The sequence below is a fragment of the Crocuta crocuta genome, unplaced genomic scaffold (assembly GCF_008692635.1).
Source record: "Crocuta crocuta isolate KB4526 unplaced genomic scaffold, BGI_CrCroc_1.0 scaffold55, whole genome shotgun sequence".
Lineage (NCBI taxonomy): Eukaryota > Metazoa > Chordata > Mammalia > Carnivora > Hyaenidae > Crocuta > Crocuta crocuta.
Genome location: NW_027530512.1, coordinates 1,138,374 through 1,161,711, shown reverse-complemented (window position 1 = coordinate 1,161,711; position 23,338 = coordinate 1,138,374). Strand labels below are relative to the sequence as shown.

Genomic DNA, 23,338 nt, shown 5'->3' with positions numbered 1-23,338 from the left:
AAAAAAATATATATATATATATTTATTATTTATATATTGACATATATCTATCTATCTGTACAAAGATTTTCTTAAAATATTTTCTTTGTAAGTTTATTTATGGGGGGGGGGCGGCAGATTATGAGCCAGGGAGATGGAGAGAGAGAAAGTCCCAAGCAGGTTCTGCACTGATGTGGGGCTCGGTATCACAAACCATGAGATCGTGACCTGAACCGAGATCAAGAGTTGGATGCTCAACTGGCTGAGCCACCCAGGTGCCCCAAGAAATAAAATAAACAAGACAAATGGTCATATATTCATAAGGCATCATGCAGCAAACACCCTCTTTAAAATATTTGCCAATTAGGGGCACCTGGGTGGCTCAGTCAGTTAACCATCCAACTCAGGCTCAGATCATGTACTTATTGTTCATGGGTTTGTACCCCGTGTCGGGTTCAGTGCTGACAGCTCAGAGCCTGGAGCCTGCTTCGGATTCTGTGTCTCCCTCTCTCTCTCTGTTCCTCCCCTGATCGCACTGTCTCTCTCTCTCTCTCAAAAATCAACAAAGATTTTTTAAAAAATTATTTGCCAATTAAAAGGCTCATTGGATAAAATTCAGCCACAACCAAACAACCTAATTCAAAAATGGGCAAAGGACTAGAACAGACATTTCTCCAAAGAAAATATATAAATGCCTAAGGAGCACATGAAAAGAATTTCAGCCTCACTAATGATTAGGGAAATGAAAATCAAAACCACAATGAGATACCTACCACCTCACAGCCATCGGGATGGCTGTTACCAAAAATCCCCAGAAAACAGGTGTTGGCAAGGATGTGGTGAAACTGGAAACCTGTGCATTGATGGTGGGAATATCTAATGGTGCAGTCACTATGGAACACAGTATGGAGGTTCCTCAGAAAGTTCGTCATAGAACTGCCATGTGACGCAACAACTCCACTTCTAGGTATACAGCAAAGACTTGAAAGTAGGAACTTAAGCTATTTGTACACCAATGTTCACAGAAGAATGCTTAGGATAGTCAAAATGTGGAGACAATATAAATGCCCATCAGTGGATGACTGGATGAATAAAATGTGGTAAACACATATAATGGACTATTATTCAGCAGTGAAAAGGAAATCCTGATACATGCTACAACATGGATGAATCTTGAAGGCATTATGCTAAGTGAAATAAGCAACACACAAAAAGACAAATAGTGCATGGTTCAACTTATGAGGTAGTCAAATTCATAGAGATAGAATGTAGAATGGTAGTTGCCAAGGACTAGGGGGAGGGAAGAAAGAACAGCTGTGTTTAATGGGTATGGAGTTTCAGTTTGGGATGAACAAGTTCTGGAAATGGGTAGTGGTGATGGCTACACATTAAGGTGAATGTAATTAATGCCACAGAATTGTACCCTTAAAAATGATTCTAATGGAGAGTTTTATGTTATGTGCATATGTATGTGTGTGTACATATATATATACACATATATAAAATTTGTATTATGAAGCATAGTTGACATACAATATTATATTAGTTTCAGGTGTACAACAGTGATTTGACAATTCTACACATTACTCAGTGCTCATCATGATAAGTGTAGTCACCATCTGTCACTGTAAACCATCAAAATATTATTGACTATATTCCCTATGGCATACTTTTCATCTCTGTGACTTACTTACTTTAAAACTGGAAGTTTGCGCCTCTCCCTGGCAACCACCAGTTTGTTTTCTGTATTTATGAATCTGTTTCTGGTTTTTGTTTATTTTGGTTTTCAGATTACACATATAAATAAAACCATATGATATTTGTCTGCCTCTGTCTGACTTAGTTCACTTAACATAATACCCTCTAGGTCCATCCACATTGTTGCAAATGGCAAGGTCTCATTCTATCACACGTGCGTGCACACACACACCTTTTTAATCCATTTGTCTACCAATGTACACTTGGGTTGCTTCTGTAGCTTGGCTATTGTAAATGTTGCTGCAATAAACAGGGGTGCATATATTTTTTCACTTTCCTTGAGCAAACACTCAGTGGTGGAATTATGAGATCATATGGTAATTGGAGTTTTAGTTTTTTAAGGAGTCTCCATACAGTTTCCACACTGATTGCTTTGTTATATATATTTTATCACAATTAAAAAAAAACTTTTAATGGAGAAATAAAAATCAGGAGCTGCCCAGAGATCTTTTTTTTGTAAGGGTAAGCATCCTAAACTTCCCTGCTGCCAACTGACACCTTTGAACAGGAAGCCATCGCCAATGCAGCCATGAATTAGTGCCAGGGGCATAAGTAATCCCCTTTTATGTGGCAGCTCCAAACTACTTGATCTCAGATAGGACACTGAACCAGACTGATTCTGATTAGGACTTATAAAAGCATTGTCTAACATTGCCGAACAGCAACAAGTCAGCAAACCTGACTGCTTATTTATTTGCAAAGATTAACAGAAGTGTATCACTTTAAGTTGAAGTCAGCATTACTTCCTGCCTTTTGGTCTCATCTCCTTATCTCCCTAGAAAAAGAAAGGCCTATAGTTTTCTAAAGAAAACTTCTTACTTAAAAATGACAGTGTGAACAATTCTAAAAACTGTTAAGTTCAACATACACACAGCCTCATGTCTAATGTAAATACTTTACAATAACTAAAAATCAATTCAGCAGTCTTCAAAATACTTGTAGGGATACAAGAAAGGAGGCAAAGAAAGGCATGTTTAAAGATAAAGAAAATGCTACTCACAGGGGCTATGTCATGTAGCCCAGGGCACAATGGAAAAAGAAATGGGTCCAGTTTCCTCATCTGGTTGCTCTGTTATTGTCTGAATGTCTGTGTTCCCCACCAAATTCTCATATTATAATCCTAATGCCCAATGTGATGGTATCAGGAGGTGGGGCCTTTGGAAGGTGATCAGATCATGAAGACCCTTCATGAACAGAATTAGCACTCTTAATATAGACCCAACAGATGTCCCCAGCTGCCTTCCACTGTGTGAGGACACACAGAGAAGTCCACAGTCTGCAACCCAGAAGAGGGCCTTCACCAGAACCCATGCTGGTCTTCGACCCTGATCTTAGACCACCCAGTCTGTGCTGTTTTGTTATACCAGCCATAACAGACTAAGACGCACTCTGAAGCTAATTTAATTCTAAAATTCTATGATTACTCTGGAAAGAATGGCGGAAATCAGATCAGAGCTAAAGTCCCTAAGCTGCTGATTCATGGTTACTTGACAAGTCATTACATAATTATGCTTAAGACAAGGACACCCAAAAACTAATCCTAGAAGACTTAAATTAAAAAGTTTCCTTAACAACATCAAAAACAACTTGATTTTAAAAATGGGCAAAGGGAGCGCCTGGGTGGCTCAGTCAGTTGAGCGTCCAGCTTCTGCTCAGGTCATGATCTCGTGGTTCGTGGGTTCGAGCCCCACATCGGGCTCTGTGCTGACAGCTAGCTCAGAGCCTGGAGCCTGTTTCAGATTCTGTGTCTCCCTCTCTCTCTGATCCTCCCCTGCTCATGCTGTCTCTCCCTCTCTCTCTCTCTCTCTCTCTCTCAGAAATAAATAAAACATTTAAAAAATAAATAAGTAAGTAAATAAAATAAAAATGTGCAAAGGAGTTGAACAGACATTTCTCCAAAGGGGGAAAAAAATTCCACTTATCAGATTCATTGAGACAGAAAGCAGAATGGTAATTTCCAAGGACTAGCGGGAAGGAGGAGTGGGAAGCTGCTGTTTAATGGGTATGGAGTGTAAGTTTGCGAAGATAAAAAAAACCTCTGGAGATGGAAGGTGGAGATGGTTACACAATGATGTGCATGTACCTAACAGTGCTAAAGTATACACTTAAAAAAAGTTTCCTTAAAACAACAAGAAAAAATGAATCCTTGTTGCCTGGACTTTAGGATTTATCCAGTAACTCCCTGTAGTTTATGACATTCTCCTTGTTAAAGTTAGGAAGCGGGAGTTCAGTAGCCCAAGGGCTTTCCTCTCAAGCCTGTTCGCAAAACCACCTACTAGTTAGAGGTGAAAATTCATTGATTACATACTAATGAAGCACTTATGTGCCAGATACTCTGCGGCTTACACAGATATGTAAGGTAATACCTGGGTTCCCAAGAAGCTTAAATGAGGTAGATAATATACATGTAGGTACTTGACCATCATACCACGAAACAGAAATCACGAGGTGCCATTACGAGAAATAAGATGCCTGATGTTCACAGGAGGCAAAGCAAGATAGATGTGAGCATTGAGCTGGCCTTGGGTAAAGATGTGAAAAGGCGAAAGGAAGGAGCAAAGGTAAAGCAATAGATGCTGTTTCCACAGTAACAGGAAGTAACAGGCATGGCTCAATCCTTGATGCCCTGTTCATATCCCTCAGGCCCTGTTGCTTCATATACTCTCCTGATCTTCAACCGCTCGTATCTATGCCAAAGCCTAGAAGGCTACGGGCTGCTCTGGTGAACGAACACTGCTTGGAAGCAGCACTCAGTCAGTGACTGATGAGAGCTGGTGTATCAATATTCCAGCTTCCTTGCTCCCAGGTGAAATAACGCTCAAGTATATGTTCAATACACTCTCCCCTCAGGATTAAACTCCCAACTGCCCACAGTTGTAGCTGACTCACTAAACTACTAGTCCTTCCCTATCTTACTTCTCCAGTCCACTAGTATTTCTCACATTTCCAAATACATTATGTACACCTGAAACTGGAACCCCAAATAAGACACATGGGGAGACAGAACATAAAAGAACTATCCAATAATTATTTGTATATACATAGGATATAAAGTTTATTTATTAGTCAATATCTCATTCCATGCTCTATGTTTAAAAGAGGCTATAAGACTTTATAGAATCCTGCTCCCTGGCCTCCCCTCAACTGCTACCTTTTCCAAACTAAACAAACAAACAAACAAACAACAAATATTAAGAAAAAGTGGGGAAAAAAGTGAGACAAGGCTGGGCTTATCAGAGGTTTACCATTTCCTAGTGAAGGATCAGTGCTTGCCTATTTGTTCAGCTATTCAGAGGGAAAGCTACGAGAAGGTAAAAGACAGAATGCTGACTCAGAAGACTGCCTTAGAAGGAAGAAAACTCCCACAGAGTTACAGGCCTCTTGGATTTAATATGACAGCTCCTAAAATATGTAGAAAATGCATACAATGCACAGGCTTCCCCTTAGGGATAAGGGCAACTCCTGACCCTCTCTTCCTCTTGGAACCATCACAAGGGAACAGCTTGGGATGATTTCCAAGGCGGGGGTCTTGACCCACTGCCGTCTAGTCAGACCGTTTAAGTGTTCACACACTGGAATCACAAAACTGCCCTGGAATTCATTTATGGCATTTCATGGTTGTCTGCTGGGCCCCTTCCAACATTAAAAACTGGCTGCCTGGGATACTGCTGACTGTGGGAGACTGAAATAAAAATGAGTTCATCCTTTATTCATTAAACAAATATTTATCCAATGTCTACTATGTGTTGGACACTGTTCCAATGACAGAAATACAGAACTGATCAAAAAAGATGCTGTCCCTGCCCTCGTGAAACCTACATTTTATTGGATAGGGACAGAAAAAATGATATACGCATGTTAGAGGACAATGGGTAGAGGACAAAAAGTTAAGAACATATGTATTATGTGTATATATATGTATATGTGTGGATATATATATATATGTATGTATGCATGCCCATATATATATGTATCTGATGGTGGTAAGTGTTATAAAGAAAAATTAGGGGCGCTGGAGTGGCTCAGTTGGTTAACTGAGAGACTCCAGCTCAGGTCATGATCTCACAGTTTGTGGGTTCGAGCCTCACACTGGGCTCTGTGCTGATGGCTCAGAGCCTGGAGCCTGCTTCGGAGTCTGTGTCTCCCTCTCTCTCTGCCTCTCCCCCACTCATGCTCTGTCTCTCAAAAACAAATGAAATATTTAAAAAGTTAAAAATAAATAAATAAAAATCAAGTTATTAAAAAAAAGAAAAATTGAACAGGAGGTCAGGACATATAGGGAGGGAGAACTAGGGGCTGATTATTTCTGTTTTGTATACAGTGGTCACAGAAGGCCTCTCTGATAACATGGCATTTTGAGCAGAGCTCTGAAGGAAATGAGAGAGCAAGTTATATGAGTATCTGGGAGAGGAGTACTCCAGGAGAGGGGATGGAGTTCTGAACTAACTTCAAACATACAGTAGCCAAAAGAGCTCTTCTTTTTCTTTTTTTTTTTTTCTTTTAAGTCTTACAGAAATACAGATTATTTCAAGTGGGCTGAGTACAGAGATACATTTAACATCATCAGTGCAGTTGGAAGCGTTCCCCTCTTCTAAAGACGTGTTGGAAGGGCCCACCTCCCCTGAGAGTTGGATTGGAGCCTCCACCAAGTCCCTGTTAACAGAGAGTCCTCAAGAGGACAAATGGGGCACTGTGGGTCTTGACTGGCCTTCTCACAAATATTTCAATATTTGCTGTGGGATGTAAGGAAAAATGAGCAAGAAACCAAAGACCAAATAGTAACAACACTAATCAGTACCAAAAGAACCCCAAAGTGCATAATTACATCCAAATTTAGAAACACAATAATTATTTGAATTAACCAGAAAACTGAACTTCGTCTCAAGTGGTGAAACTGAAGGTACAGGTTTCTCTTCTCTTTCTTTTCCTTTTTATCTTGATATCTAATTTCAAACAGTATCTGCTATTCTTACCCAGGGAATCTGGTGTTGAATCTGAAGCTGACCCAGAGTAAAGGCTTCTTGCCTAAACAACAGAAAGGTTCAGCAGCAGATAACCCTTTAAAAATAGATAAGCTATATGGGCGCCTGGGTGGCTCAGCTGGTTGAGCATCCAACTTCGGCTTGGATCATGATCTAATGGTGCCTGAGTTTGAGCCTCTCATTGGGCTATGTGCTGACAGCTCAGAGCCTGGAACCTGCTTCACATTCTGTGTCTCCCTCTCTCTCTGCCCTCCCCTGTTCATACTCTGTCTCTCTCAAAAATAAACAAACATTAAAAGAATAATCATTAAAAAATAAATAAAAATAGATAAAATAGGTAAGAAACATCATTAAAAAATGGTTGCCCGAATTCCTACGTTTAACATTTTTACTCCCTTTTGTAATGGAGGACTTCACAAACAATATTCACATTTAAAACACCACCATGAAAAAATATAAACGATTACTGTTCAGTTTTAAAAAAGCAAAAACTAAATAAGGTGCTATTAAGTGTGTGGCCAAGTGGGGACATGAATATGAAGAATTCATTACCTTCTTTTAGGTCTTTTCTTTGACTTTATTCCAAACAGTGAGGGGTAAAGGACATATTAAAAACTCAATTCATATGGGTCTTTTACTTTATATCCTAGCTGAGATGAATAGGGCAGGGCTCCAAAGAAGGAGAAAAAATATTTTAGATAGTCCATTAACTAGGCAATTAAAGCCCCATTTCCCAAAATGCTCTAGATTGTGGTGGTGGGGGAGTTGGGGAGGGGAGACCTGCAGGCTACTTCAGATCAGAGAATGGGAGACATACTTAATTTTAATTTGGCTTTGTAAGATGGGTGATATCAGTACAAAAATAAGCATAAGTTACACAACTTACAGATCCACATCATCCATAATCCTTCCCAGCAGGCCATAAAGGTTAAAGGCCGGCCACACTCTGACCCGTCTCACTGTTCATTTGTTCTGTAGCCCAAGAGGACAGCCTACTTACTGACCTTGAAGTAGCCTAGTCGTTCTAAGTAGAGTTAATGTGAGGCCAGTGCATTTTATCTAATCCACCATCAGTATGGAGCTATTAGCTGGTTCAAACAGACAGACATAACAATTGCTCTTCTCAATAGATTTCAAGAAGGAAGCACCACCATCAACCAGAAAAAAAATTGCCACATTCGTACTCTGTCAGTGTCTCATTTGCCCACATATTTTTTTTTTTTTTCCACATATTCTTTTCAATCCATTGACCTTTATAGAAAACATATCCTTGTCAATCCATTCACCTAACCCTACCCTAGGCTGCTGTCATTCCCAGCATTCCCTCCAGGAATTCCTGCCCCTTTCTTCCTCTCTTAGCATTCTCAAGTTACACAAGCTCTGAGAAAGGCCTTTTCCTATTTGCAAAGGCAATTTGCTAGCTGATTACCCAGAGACCCAGGCCTCTAAATATAGAGACTGCCTTTGTGGAGTCACCCAAGGTGCAAGACATTTTTAAAAGCCTGAAGATTCAAAGAGGGATCGAAACATGGCCTTGACTGCAGGCCACAGCAAAACTGCTAACCGGGGGTGCCTGGGTGGCTCAGTCAGTTCAGCATCCGACCTCAGCTCAGGCCATGATCTCATGGTTCGTGAGTTCAAGCCGTGCATCAGGCTCTGTGCTGACAGCTGAGAGCCTGGAGCCTGCTTCTGATTCTGTCTCCCTCTCTCTCTTTCCCTGCTCTCTCAAAAATAAACATACATTAAAAAAAAAAAAAAAAACCCTGCTTACTAAATAGAAGCTTCTTGGAAAAAACAAAACAAAAATGCAAATTTATTAGCCATCTTCAAGCAAAGCAACTATTTTTCTCTTCGTAATACCTTTACTTAAACACATTAGAGATAACACCCTACCATCAATATTCTAAAGCCTCACTGGGTATAGAAACATAGATATAAATAAAAACTGTCTCCTTCTTCCTACCCAAAATCCACATTAAAAAGAAGTAGATGGCAGGAGGGATACACTCCAAGAATAACCCAATAAATGTCTTAAGAGGCCTTTTGCTAAGAGAAATCTTTCTGCTCAATTTCTCTCTAAGTGGATATATGTGTGTGTGCCTGTGTATTTGCACAGCACTTGATATTCTCAACATCTGTTGATAAAGAAGGAAACATATCAATCAGTTATTATTCATTGAGTACTGATCAACTCACACAGTTCTTTCCAAGGCTCTTTCCAAAGTAATTGATTAATTAGACTCCAAAAAATGGCATGTCTGCCTAATTAACTGTATTGACTGTGACAGAAAAACCAGATGGCTCTCTAGCCTAGATTAGTAATAGCAGAGAGACTACTATTTAAATGAAACACAACTCTTATTTCTCCCTGACCTTTTGTCAGAAAGGAATAAAAATGTGATTGAACAATTTTGTGATGTGCTCTCTAGAAGACTATCTCCAGTAAAAGGTTTGCCATTGGTATATAATATTTATATCATGCATACCCAGTACCTTCCACAAACGTCACCCAAAGCAATCAGGGAGAGGCGCCTGGGTGACTCACTTGGTTAAGCATGCATTCAGCTCAGATCATGATCTCATGGTTCGTGGGTTCAAGCCCCATGTGGGGCTCTCTCTGCTGTCAGCACAGAGCCAGCTCTGGATCCTGTCTCCCTCACTCTCTGCCCCTACCCTACTCACGCACCCGCTCCCTCTCTCAAAAACAAACAAAAACATTAAAAAGGTAAAAAAAAAAAGGGGGGGGGGCACCTGGGTGGCTCAGTTGGTTAAGCATCTGACTTTGGCTCAGGTCATGATCTCACGGTTTGTGTTTGGGCCTCGCATCGGGCTCTGTGTTGACAGCTCAGAGCCTGGACCCTGTTTTGAATTCTGTGACTCCCTCTCTGCCCCTCCTCTGATTGCACACACACACACACTCTCTCTCTCTCTCTCTCAAAAATAAATAACCACTAAAAAAATAAAGTTAAAAAAAATAAAGTTACCTTAAAAAAAAAGGCAATCAGGGAAATTTTGCTTTGGAAATGGCCAAAGCCATAGATTTACTTTGTGGTAGAAATAAAATTCCATTGGCTCCCACAAAAGAATACAAATATACATACCCATAAGATGATCACTATTTTTGAAAAATTTCATTGTTGAATTGGAATACATCTTCTTCTTAATGCTTGTTTATTTTTGAGAGAGAGAGAGAGAGAGACAGAGCACTAGTGGGGAAGGGGAAGAGAAAGAGGGAGACACAGAATCTGAAGTAGGCTCCAGGCTCTGAGCTGTCAGTACAGAGCCTGACTCAGGTTCAAACCCATAAATCATGACCTGAGCCAAAGTTGGATGCTTAACCAACTGAGCCACCCAGATGCCCCATATTACCACTGTTTTTTGCATGTAAAGTTACATGATTCTTGCTTCTTTGTATCATTTGCCATTTTGGCTCCATTAGGCTCCTGGAATTCTTTGGTTTATTAAAATAACTAACCTTTATGGGTTCTAAGTAGGAAAAATTCTATTAATAAAGAAAGGTTCCATAAAGACAGCCAATAATAGTCAAATAATCAGTAGGAAAGAAATTTAAAAATGCTCTAAATCTCCAACAGCTGTTCATAACAAAGTAGCCTGCATTACTTAAAGATGAATATTTATTTGGCAAAACTCTTTTGGAAACCTAGGCAATCAACCCAATGGTCTTCAGCACTAATCTCTCCTCTGTGGGCTTGTTTTTGTATGTGGGGTCTGGAAAGTAGAGAGATGGCATCACTCATTTCATTCTGCATAGAAATATTTATACTCCATTCAAGCAAGGGTCTCCAACCACTCAGATGAAGAAACGTCACTCTTCTTTTTCCCCAAAGTTTAAAAATCCCCAAAAAGGAGGCAGAAGTACTGAGAGTAAAATCTCTAAGGAGGAGATACTGTTTCCTTCATGAACCTGCCAGCAATTTCCTAATAGAGCCCAGTCTCCAAGCCAGGAATTATGCATTAAAGGAGAACTGTGGGGTGCCTAAGTGGTTCAGTCAGTTGAGTGTCCAACTTTGGATCAGGTCATGATCCCAGGGTTGTGGGATCAAACCTGCTTCGGGCTCCATGCTGAGCTGCAGGCTGCTTGGGACTCTCTCTCTCTCTCCCTCTGCCCCTCTCCCACTCTTGTGCTCCCTCTCTCTCTAAAATAAAAAATAAAAATAAAATAAAATACATTTTTAAAGAATTTCTTTAGGGGCACCAGGGTGGCTCAATTGGGTAAGCATCAGCGCAGGTCATGATCTCACAGTTTGTGAGTTTGAGCCCCACATGGGGCTCACTATTGTCAGCAAAGAGTCTGCTTCGGATCCTCAGCCCCCACCCCCCTCTCTGCCCTCCCCCTGCTCATGCTTGCTTGCTCTCTCTGTCAAAAATAAACATTAAAAAAAAATAAAGNGTTTAAACAATGAGATAATACATACTCATTATTCTGCTTGTTTTAATTTAAACCAACAATATGTTTGGGAGACCTTTGTATTTAATTATATTTAATATTTTTATTTCTATTTTCTTTTTTTTTTTTTTTTACAAATAGTTTATTGTCAAATTAGTTTCCACATAACACTCAGTGCTCATCCCCACAAGTGTCATCAACACACCTAGTGTTCTTTCTTAGCTGAACAGTTATAAACCAGACAATATCTAACAGGCCTGCATACACTCCAAAATCTTTTAAGCTTTCTAAGCTCTAAAACTGCCTCAGTAAATGGACTAAAAGATGGCCTAATCCATGCGTAAAATCTTAATCCAGGATTGCTAACACCTTGAAACCTCTAAGTTTCAGGAATTCCACAAACTCTAATTTTATATGCAAAATGATGTGCATGCGTACATTTTCCTCAAATGAGTACTCATAGCTTTTAGGTTTACAAAGAGATTCAGAATTCAAAAAGAGTTACAAATGGCTGACTTAATAAATGAGTTATTTTCATGCTACCTTCTCCTTATAAAATAAAGTCTTCTAAATAATATATACAAGGAATTCCACTTCCTCATTAGCCCATGGAAGACGCTACCAACACTTGCTTTGAAGAACCTAGGGGGCAGCATGTCTATGAGGAAGAGTGCGCATCACAGGCAAGAGCCAGTCTAGTCCTGGGGCCTCTGGGTGGCTCAGTTGGTTAAGCATCAGACACTTGGTTTCAGCTCAGGTCATGCTCTCACAGTTTGTGGGTTCAAGCCCCATGTTGGGCTCCATGCTGACAGTGCAAAGCCTGCTTCAGTTTCTATCTCTCCTTCTCTCTCTCTGCCCCTCCCCTGCTCGCTCACTTGCTCGCTCGCTTTCTTTCTTTCTTTCTTTCAAAAATACATAGATAAACTTTAAAAAAAAAAGCAAAAACAAAAAAGAACCAGTCTAGTCCTGGTTCTGCAACTGATTACATCTGCTATTTCAAACACTCTAGGCCTCAGCTTCTCATGGGGGTAAAACCTGTCACTGGGAGGATTCAACATGAAATGAAAGGGCTTCAGAAGCTAAAGGGCTAAAAACATATGAGATATAAAACAAAGACAAGGATAAGAAAATATTAACCTCAAGTCACAAAGCAAGTCAAAGGATGGAACCCAAGAGTGTGCCTCTATTTCAGATAAAGGAGAACATATGGCATGTCATGCCCCCAGTGAGCTTAATCAGGGCTGCACAGAGTTATAAAAAGAGCAAAGTTGTTATAACTTTACAGGGTGCTTCGCTGGCCTGGAGCACACTTACTGGTGAATTCTTGCACCTGTATCATACCCATATAATGTCAACACGGAAAGGTTTAGTGATGATGTAATGTCTGAGGCCAGGCAATGTATTCAAGGCCATTTTGTCAGACTCCCGAGGCACAAGTCAACTCTTTTCTCCAGGGGATGAGTTAGGATGATTTCATTCTCATGATTTTGGGGGCTTTGCCATCTAGCAAGTTTAAAAGAAAGACCTGTGTAAGTGATCCCAGTGCTCAGATAATCCAAGCTCAACCCTTTTAAGAAAACTTTATCATACTTTCCATTTTCTTCCCTCTCCCATTTTCAACAAGGGGTAGGAACTATTAGGTGAGGCATTAGATAAGACCAAAGCAAAAAGGAGATTTAAAAAATTGCCACCTTGGGGGCACCTAGGTGGCTCAGTCTGTTGAATGTCTGACTCTCGATTTCAGCTCCGGTCATGATTCCACGGTCGTGGGATCAAGCCCCACGTTGGGCTCTATGCTGAGTGTGGAGCCTCCCTAAGAGTCTCTCCTTTCCTCTCCCACTGCCCCTTCCTTGCTTGTACTCTTTCTCAAAAAATTAAAATACATTAAAAAAATTGCCACATTGTCCATTTCCAGGCCACATATACCTGTTAGCCTGAAAGGCTTACTTCTCAGAAGCCTGAGCTCTGCTGGACTTTCACAATCTAGGGCAAGCACCATTTAAGGAATTGTAAAGGGACAAAAGCTGAGTGCGGCCGCCTGACGGGTATGTGCCAGAGGAGCTAGCAGGTGGAAAATTGGTCTTCTGTTTTAACGCTGCTAAGAGACTGGCTCACTGAGTATGCAGAGGGGAGTGTGAAGCTTGGGAGACAGAATGTACCCAGACAGGCTTTAGGGAGAAAAGGAAAAAAAACAAAAAATCCCAAATATGATGGTGACAGCAAGGAGGAGAGCCCTTAGGTTCAGGCAGCTGCCAAAGGAAGGAGTGCTGTTTTACTACACGATTCCTCACTACACTTTAAGACTAGAAGGTGGGCTGATTTAAGGGGAAAAAAAAAATTCAAGTCTATATCCAGGCTAATTGCTTCTGTTGATACTGAGCCAATCTGATGTCACTTATGCTACCTTATCTGATGACAGAAGTCATAAAACGTAAATGATTAAAAAATTATACAAGAAATAAACTGTGTATTGTTGGCCAAAAAGAGAAGAGTAATTGTATGTAGGGCTTTAAATGAAAATCTCAAGGAGATTATTATGGGCAGTCATGTGTCCACCACAGCTCCTGGTACACAGTAGATGCTCAATAAATATTTGCTTTTTTATTTTAAAGTGTGGGGATGGGGAGAGAGATATGAAGTTAGGAAGGATTCAGGAGGAGATAGCAAAAAGGACCTTGTGTCCACTCACCTATGAATTAGTAACAGACCAAGAAAATAACCTTGAGGGAAAAACATCCTGCTGAAGCACAGAGGTTGTAAACTGGTGGCTCTCATGCAGAATAGGAATGGGATACAGATTTATCCATACAATAAGGTATCAGTACATTTAAGAGTTGGGAGACTTAAAAATCTTAATTTCTGGCTTCCCTTGGGAAAAAAACACAGAGGCCTTCATGGCAACAATAGACTGAAGCTAAGTCAAAGCTTCATTTAGATGGGGTTCATTTATATTCATTTATATTTACATGGGGTGGGCTTTCTAGTTGGCCACAGTCACCACCACCCCCTACTGATTACTTCTAACCCAACTCACTCGTGTTTGATATTTGCCTTGCTTCTGTTGGCATCAAGTTGTAATCTTTTTGTATAGTATAAATGGCTGTAATGTGATTCTTGATCTCAGAGTTAGGAGTTTGAGCCCCGCCTTGGGTGTAGAGATTATTTAAAAATAAAATCTTAAAAAGAAAATGAGTTCTACTGAGAACTCAAAAATCTGGGTTCTAGTCCTGGCTCAGCTACACACATATATACGTCTTGACTTATGTACCCAGCCTCTCTGAGCCTCAGTTTTCTCATCTGTAAAAGGAGGGTTTTTACAAAATGATCTCTAATAGCTCTATAATTAGAATCCTCTACAATGGTGGCAATAAGCATAGGGGGGACATGAAGTAGTCATAGCCTATTTCACACTCTGTTCCCTGAGGCTAATGTCTTGAGATATTAATTTCATTTTGAGGCTAGTGAATCTATGATCGTCTAAAAGTTTAGGCTCTTTGGCAGAATATCTGAGTCCATTTGTGTAGAAAGACTAATTTCACCATAATAAAAAGCCAGAAGACTGTTTCAGATAGATAGATCGCTTAATGTCTTTCTTGACCGTGTTCATTCCTAATATGGAAATTCTCAGATTCCTCCCTGGGATGGTTACCCAGTCTATGACTACATGAAGAGTTCCAGAGCACAGAGCCTCCAGCTGTGGGCATTCTCGAAGTATACAAGAGCAACATCACATACAAAGACCAATATAAGGAAAGGGTAGGCTTTGGAATTTGAAAGCAGCAAAAAAGATCTTGTCTGGACTAGTCAAAGAATACACACGTCAATCCTGTGTATCATACTGTAACCGTAGCAGCTGCTACTTTAGCTCTAAGTGTGGAAAGTCAGAGCCTATAAACCACCTCTGAGAGACATGTTCCAGCAATGAGTTTGGCCTCCTGTGTAGCACTTAGAAAGTATCAGCTCAGGAGATTAGCCACATTGAAAACCTATTATTTAATTCATCCTCATAAAGCCCCTGGAAGTTAAGCAGGAAAATGGTACTTATCAATTCTGATTTACACTTAGAAAAGCCTTAGGGCCCAAAAGCTAAAAAGCACACACTGATCAAAGTATTCAAGATTTGCTTCAACAAATATTTATTGTGCTCTCACTGCTTTCAGGTATTGGAGACAAGACAATGATGAATTAGCCACATTTTACTTCTTCATCCCCAAGGAGTGAACAAAATAGCCTAACATAAATCTCTATACTTCCTATTCCCTAGGTTACATACCTCTGATAATCTATATGGGGACCATGAACAGCCTTGAAAGACTTTACCTCTGAAATGGATCCAAAGTTAGAGTCAATGACTTCATATCCTCCTTCACAGAAAACCACACATCCCAATCAAAGAGCAACCTGGTTTGTCAGAGAGGATACAGTATGCATGAACTTTTCCCATAGGATAACAAATCATACATAAGGGACGCCTGGCTGGCTCAGTCACAAGAGCATGTGACTCTTGATCTCAGGGTCAGGAGTTTGAGCCCAATTAGAGATTACTTAAATAAGTAATTTTTTTTAAACCACACATAATAAATTAGTCAAATCTGAACAGAAAAAAAAAATCAAAAGCCATTCAATGTTTCTATCATTATATATAAACTTAAAGACAAAACAACTACATATTGTTAATGTACATAACCGGGAAAATCACAAAATCCCTTCTCTGGTTCTGCCTACGGCAATACCTATCCCAGTGTGTCTGGGCAAAATGGGTAATGATAATCTAGGTCAGAGGTTCTCAGTCGGGGCAATTTTCTCCCAGAGGACATCTGGCAATGTCTGGAGACATTTTTGGTTGTCTGGGGCATGGCTGGGGGAGAGATTACTGGCATCTAGTGGGGACAGACCCGGGATGCTACTATCCTATAATGCACAACAGAGCCCCACGATACAAAGAATTATTCATCCAAACTGTCAATAGTGCAGAAGTCAAGGAACTATGGGAGAGAGGGCAAGATGGCGGAGAAGTAGGGAGCTCCGTGGATTGCACTCGCCCCCATATCTCACACGGGAAAGAACTGAAGCCATAGGAAACCTTACAGAACCCAAGAGATTGGGAGAAAAAGGACACAGAATCCACTGAGAAAGTCTTCTAACATGAGTGCGAACTAGGGAAGATAAAATCGGGCCGGGATCAGAGACTCAGAGGGACGGGGGCGATCCCCCTCTGCAGGGAGTGAGAGGGGAAAGAGAGAGTCCGAAACTACTCAAGACAGGGTCCCTGTCGCTGGGGAACAGAAAAACTTCCGCCTGAGGCACAGAGGACTGTGTGCGCCAAATCCCTGCATGCCAGGTCCCCACACACCAACTTGTCCGGGAGGGGTCGCGCACCAACTGCTCCTTTGAGCTCCTGGCTGGCTGGACCCCTAGAGAGGCTGCATGCCGACCGCGCCATTGTGCTCCTGGCTGGCTGGACCCCTAGAGGAGCCGTGTGCCACTGCCCCTTTGTGCTCCTGGCTGGCTGGACTCATGGAGGAGCCGCCCGCGTACCAGGCCTCAGCGCTCCTGGCTTGGCTGGACCCCTAGAGGAAAGGCGAAGGGCTTAAAACTGGGAGATTTGCCCGCAAGTTCGTGTTTCGGGTGATGAGACACAGAGGGACCAGTTTCCCGCTCTCCAGCGGGCCAGCGCGTCCCCCAGGCAAACCCCCATCCTTGCTCACCAACCCGACCTGGAGCAGGGATTCTGGCTCCATCCCCAGGGCTAGGCAAGAGGCTTGGAATTGCCCTGAGGGGATTGCCTGAGAGGGTGTGTCTATGGCAATTTCAGTGGGATTTGGAAACTAGGCCTGGCCTGGGTTAAAGAGCGCGACCCACTTTGGCTGCGCCCCCCGGCAGGGGGAGTTTACACACCCAAAAAAGCGAGGTGCAGTGCTTGGTTCAAGAAGGGACTGGAGCGCCGCCACTCTCCTCCCCACAACTGCCAAGGTAGAACTCCCGCCTGGCGCATTGGATCACACCACGCCCATCCCTGCTAGAGAGCTGCCCTCCTCCTTTTTTTTTTTTCTGGAACACTGACCTGATTAACTCTGGTCACCGGCTTGCTATCAGAGAGAGAGATGTCCCCCTCTTCCTTCTTCTTTTTTTTTTTTCTGGAACACTGACCTGATTAACTCTGGTCACCGGCTTGCTTAAACAGTCACATTTAGTCCATTCTGTAGATGTAAATTCTATACCTACCTACCTTATCATCCCTTTCTCTCAAGAGTAATCAGTCTATATAGTTTCTCTGGATACCCCAGCATCCTTCTCTCACCTATTCAACCATATTCCACCCTTTAGCTCTTTGAAAAAAGCTTCTTATCCCTTCTGCCTGCTCATTCTATTTCTAATTTTGCCTCATCCCCACCCTGTCTTCTCTCTTTCTCTATGCTCTTCAACCAGCACTGCATACACCCGGCTATTTAATTGTAGCTGGGAAATCCAGTTATATGCTTTAAACTGTTCTTTGTCCGTCGGTTTTCTTTTTTTTTCTTTTCTTTTCTTCTTTTTGACCTTTTTATGTATTTTTTATTTTCTATTATTCGCCTTCCCTTCTCCATCTTTTCTCTTAACTTTTTCGTTTTCCCTCTCGGTTTGCATGTTTGTTGGATTTGTCTGTGCGACTGTGTGCCTCTGATCCCTGTGCGTTTGTCTGTCTGTTTTCTTCTCCAGGGCTACCTCAAGAAACAAGCCAAAGTACACATGGTGGAGAGTCCCAAATATCACTACGAGTAGGAAAATAAAATAACCAAGGTCTCAACAAGAGAGACCAAGAGATATCATTCAAAAAACACTCTCTAAAAGGATAGGCCCTGGACAGTCAAAGAGTCTTCTTGGGTACAGCAGCACTCACAGGTGCAGAGAGAGCATAACAAGTCTTTAAAACTAACAAGAGACAGAAAGCTAAGTAAAATGATGAAACAAAAGAACTCTCCTCCAAAGAAGTCAAGGAACCATGGTCTGGGTGTTCTAGATATATTGGCTAGAGGCCTATGTTCTGGGTCTTTGAAGAGCTCCATGCAGACAGGTTCTGGCTGCTATTAGAGGAGCTAAAAGAAAACAACATTTATTCTCCTTTACCTCTTCACCTTTCCCTCAGCCCTGTGTTTCTGGTAATAAAGCCTAATAAACCGTTACATTTAGTGCCTGCTTTTTACTGATCATTGAAATGAGGATCACACACTTAAGAGACTGACAGAGATGGAAAGTCAACTTAAAAGCAAGGAAGGAAGGCAAGAAGGAAGAAAGGGAGGGAGAAATGGAGGGAGGGGCTTGGTTGTCATCTCCACAGCTAAATGAAACTAAATCAACCAATCTGAAGACAATGATCTGTTCTGTTGTGAGTCTGATCATGTCTAGAAACTGCTCCTTCCCACCCAAGAAACAAACAGCATGTAGAAACGAAGTCATTCACTTATATAACTGAGGACACCTAGTGGTTTCCAGTGTGGATCACAGCGAGGTAAGCCCTAAGACTGCCTTCAATATAAACTCTGGAGTTAGATATATATCCCCTATTTATAAAAGGGACATCCTTAGTCTAGACAACTTAAAAGTCTCACAGTTCGTGTGTTCCAGCCCCACAATGGGCTCTCTGCTGTCAGCACAGAGCTCTCCTTGGATCTTCTGTGCCCCACCCACCCTCTCTCTCTCTCTCAAAAAAGGGGGGAGGGGGGGCAGAATATTCATAAGTTCCCCAAGAATGGTTTATTTTATGTCAACTCTAAAAAGGAGAGTACAGCACATGAGAATTCTATGTCAAAATTTTACGTGGTTGGTGAACCCAAAGAGAACACTAAGCGTTAGCAAGAGACTAAGGTCTCTCTTTTTCCAATCTAGATGTGAAGTAGCCTAAGATCTGTTGTGTTTAAGAAGATAACAAAAATCTATTTGTTTATTTGATCAATGCCTCCAGGTTTGTCCTTAGCCAATCGGGTTACTGAGACCAGTCCAACTGGTGCCCTCGCTGACACGCACTGCAGAGCCTCTATGGCCAAGACAGACAGGTGCAAGGATGTGGAGCATGTCTTTAAACTGCCAGCTCTAAGTCAACATCAGTGTCTCAATTCCCAGTGAGACTGTGAAAAGGCTGCAGACCCAGCTTGGGTTCTCCTTCCCAGCTGTGATGCTGGCAATAAAAAGAAAAGGAGTCAGCATCTGGCTTCCTCTCAAACAAAGCTGCTCAGCCTGTCTCATCCAAGAAAAAGATGCCATCTCAAGGGGCCTTTCAGGATATATGTCTCTTGGATGGTACTTAGGGTATTTCATCCATCATTGCATTTTATTGACACATACACACAAAAAAGTCTCTCTTATTTTGGCTAATTTTCCATGGACTCCCTCCTTTTGAAATGACACATTCTCAGAACCTTAAAATCTGTTCATAAACCTGGCCAAGCTAGGTTGCTCAGATCTATATCGTGGCCAGTCTTGGTTCACGGTGTGTACCTCACATTACCTGGTAGCAGCAGCTCTGATGAAGAAACTCACTATTGGGGTAGAATGTCCCCAGACACTGTTTTGCCTCAATTGTTTCTACTTGATATGATGCTAAAGAGAAACAAAGACAAGAACAGAAAAAGCAGTCTGGGAGGAAAGCATGAATGTGGGACGCAGGAGACAGAGAGCGCCTACCTGGTCACGATCCCCTGCAAAGCAGCAACTTTTCATGGTGCAAGAGTTGAAGTAGCCCTGATTGTCGAACTGGAACACAGGCAGGCGGGAGTGGATGTCGTAGAGCACAGGGGGCAGGCGACGCCTCAGGGCCAGGAGCTGCGTCCCGTTGCTGTTGAACCGCACGCTCATGGCGCTCTGGAGGGACAGGTTGCCACCGTAGCGCAGGAGAGAACTGAAAGGCAGAGAGCACAGGGACCGGCTGTGAGGCACGTTGGACAAGACTCTGCAAAATGCACTGCATCTACTTCTTCCCCAAGTACATCCAAATCTCCTGTCAGGCTTTACATCTGAATTTCGGCAGCAAGGTATTTCTGTGCACTGGGCTAGAAGGTAACAATTCTATGCCAGTTACTGAACCTGTCATTTCCTCTTTTTGATCTCCAAAAGGTGAATTACCAGTAAATTTACAGGAAATAAATAACAAAAGCGTCATGAAAGAAGAGATGTATTAAAATGATTAGTTATTTCATTAGCCTGAGCTAACTACATAATCAAATAGATAACACTCGTCAAGGCCCTGAGAGGGGAGTCATGTCCACTAATCATGGATGCCATTTAAGGGACATATATATCCTTGTTTTAGAAATATAAAGCACATCAGCAGAAAAACAGATACTTTACTGTTTATTCTGGATATTTTTTCAATAATAATCATTTTATTACTTAAGCCTTTTATTTTTGAATTTTAATCTGTTTACAGAAAATTTTTATTCTATATGGCATAACTAGAGAGTGAATACCAAACAAGTTTTTAAAAAAATGTTTATTTGGGGGGGGGGGGGGGAATCAGTCAGTTAAGTGTCTGACTTCGGCTCAGGTCATGATCTTGCCACTCATGAGGGCCAGCCCTACCTCAGGCTGTCTGTTGTCAGTGTATCAGTGCAGAGTCCGCTTCAAATCCTGTCTCCCTCTCTCTCTGCTCCCCCCCCCAACAATAAAAAATAAAACATTAAAAAAATGTTTAGTTTTGAATGAGAAAGAGAGAGAGGGAGAGAGAGAGAATCCCAAGCAGGCTCTGCACTGTCAGCACAGTGCCTGACATGGGGTTGAATTCACAAACTGCAAGATCATGACCTGAGCAGAAACAAGAGTCGGACACTTAACCAACTGAGCCACCCAGGCACCCCTAAACCAACCATTCATTCATTCATTTTAGAGAGAGGGGAAGCATGAGCAAGGCAGAAGGGCAGAAGGAGAGAGAGAGAATCGTAAGTAGGTTCCACACTCAGGGTGGAGACCAATGTGGGGCTCAATCCCACAACCCTGGGATCATGACCTGGGCCAAAATCAAGAGTTGGACACTTAACTGACTGAGCCACCAGGGTGCCCCTAAACAAAAAAATTTAATTTAAATGCACAGTAAGTAGTAGGACAATTAGAAAACCAAGATGACTTGTTTTCCATTACAATGCCCAACAAGTGTATAATTACCTTAATACATTTATCTAGCTTCACAAATGAGAGATCTGTTCTGGTTCACCTAATATTCTTCTGCAGTCTCCTAATATTCCTAACATTAAAAAAAAGTCACACAATATGGTTCCAATTAATTTCTTTTGATGATTCAGAAGATCTTTTCAATTTTACAGTGAACTAGGATGGCCATGAACATTAACAATTACACAGTACTAAGTAAAAAAGGGTGTGTATATGTGTCTGTGCTTTATCTTTTCAGTAGTTAGTATCCTTGATTAGCTAGACTATTTATTATGAAGGGATAGACTGTCCACTGACCCTATAACTAACTTCTCTTTTGTATTTTGGGTTCAATTCTTGGAGTACTGAATTACTGGTAGGGAAGTGAGGTTAAGTATATATATCGGGGGAGGTGCAGAAATTCATGTGACATCAAACCTACTAACTTGTTTTGCCTCATACAGACTTTGTTGTCCTGGAAAGAAAATAATCCTAGTAGTTTGAGGGGGGAAAAGTTTATAAATTCTAGGGAATCACAGAGCTGGAAAGGGCCTCAAAAGACCTAAATTAGAGCCTGGCAGATTTATCTGAAACATTTTTAAGGAAAAAAAATGGCAGTTTCCCAAGCGAAAACTTAAAGAGCTATATGCTACCAGAATAGATTTAATATTGAATGAAGACAACATTTTTTTTTTGTTTTTTCTTTGGCGTGAAGAAAGAACTCTGGGGAAGATTAGAGGGACAGGAAAGGAGATATCCCGTGGGAAAAGGAGCCCTTGAAACCACATGCAAACGTAGCTGATCACAAAAACGGACTAGGGTCAATCAGTCCTGTGTCTCCCAAAGCAGTGTTCTCACTAGAGAGGGGCGTGCCCTAAGTACAGAAACAGGCCTGGTGCAAAACAGGCTTTAATCCTCTTATCAGTGGAATGAAATAAAAGAGAGAAAAGACTTAGGAGACAGTCCTTGAACTCCAAATATCAAGGAGAAGCCTGGTACCCCTACAGGTCCCAAGTAATCATCTCTGTAGACAAACGTTCTTATAATGGTCCTACACAGAGGCCACACTCACTCATACAGAGAATGAATGACGGGGCTGTTAGAGTCCAGGCAGTTCCTTTACAGGGTGCCCTAGCTGCCACAGGCATGTGGTGTTATCTAAACACTGAGCTCAAAAACAATGAGAGGCTTTCAATCCAAGATCTGCACGGAGTGTACAAATAAACCACCATCTGCAGAACTGAAGAGGAGCGGGGCGTGGAAACAAGACTCAACAAAAAGAAACTTGGCCGGCCCCACAGAAACAGCAGCAGGGGTTTGCATCAGCTCAGGCATCCCTGACAGGAAAGCTGAGGCGGCCAGCAAACGCCCTTTCCATCAGGTTCACAGGAACTTCCTCTGCTGATTCCAGTCAGACCTACAGAAGTCTGCCCAGGACAGGCATCGGGCCCATCCTAGCCCCACCCAGGTTCCTTGAGCTAGATTTGCAATCTAGCCACTCAAGCAGTCTGTTTGTGGGGTTCCAGGAAGGTCACTAACCTCTCTTGCCCATACTTCTGGGCAGGGAACTCCTGTCTCTCACACAGAGGGTAGGTAAGCAGGACCCTTGCTCCTAGAGTGTTTGGGGGTGCCAAAGAGCAGCTGCCGAAACTGAATACTTCATGTTTGGGCATCAAATTAAATTCCTTCCAGAGGATGGAATGATACCAGAAATCTAGAAAGTGAGCTATGTTCACTGTAATTTCTCAGCAGGGGTTCTACAGCCAGCTCCTTCTGACCAGAACAGTAAGCACGATCTAGTTCATTAGGAACAAAAAGCTTAGAAACAGTTTGCCCTCACAGTTGAGATATAAAGATAATGTCAAAGATGCTGTAGTTTACAGTTCCAAGTGTAATATGCATGAGAAATCATCTGGGACTTTAAAAAATGTGGATTCTCAGGATCCACCCCCAGTTATTCTAATTCAATCTGGGAAGTGGGCCCAGGAATCTGAATTTAACAACCTCCATTAATTCTGATGCATGTGACTTTCAAATCACACTTCTGAGAAACATGGTTCCATTTTGAAATTGGGGGGGGGGGGGCGGGGGG

General features: G+C 41.8%; 1 protein-coding gene across 2 annotated transcripts in view; it reads right to left on the bottom strand.

Moving 5' to 3' along the window:
• Positions 1-23,338, bottom strand: part of DCAF5 (DDB1 and CUL4 associated factor 5) — a 102,240-nt gene that overhangs the window by 24,980 nt on the left and 53,922 nt on the right. For both annotated transcript variants that reach the window (XM_077767108.1, XM_077767109.1), the window contains exons 6-7: positions 19,789-20,002; positions 11,144-11,154 (exon numbers count right to left, since the gene is read on the bottom strand). In XM_077767108.1, the coding sequence (XP_077623234.1) occupies positions 11,144-11,154; positions 19,789-20,002 (225 nt within the window). The remainder of the gene's footprint in view (positions 1-11,143; positions 11,155-19,788; positions 20,003-23,338) is intronic.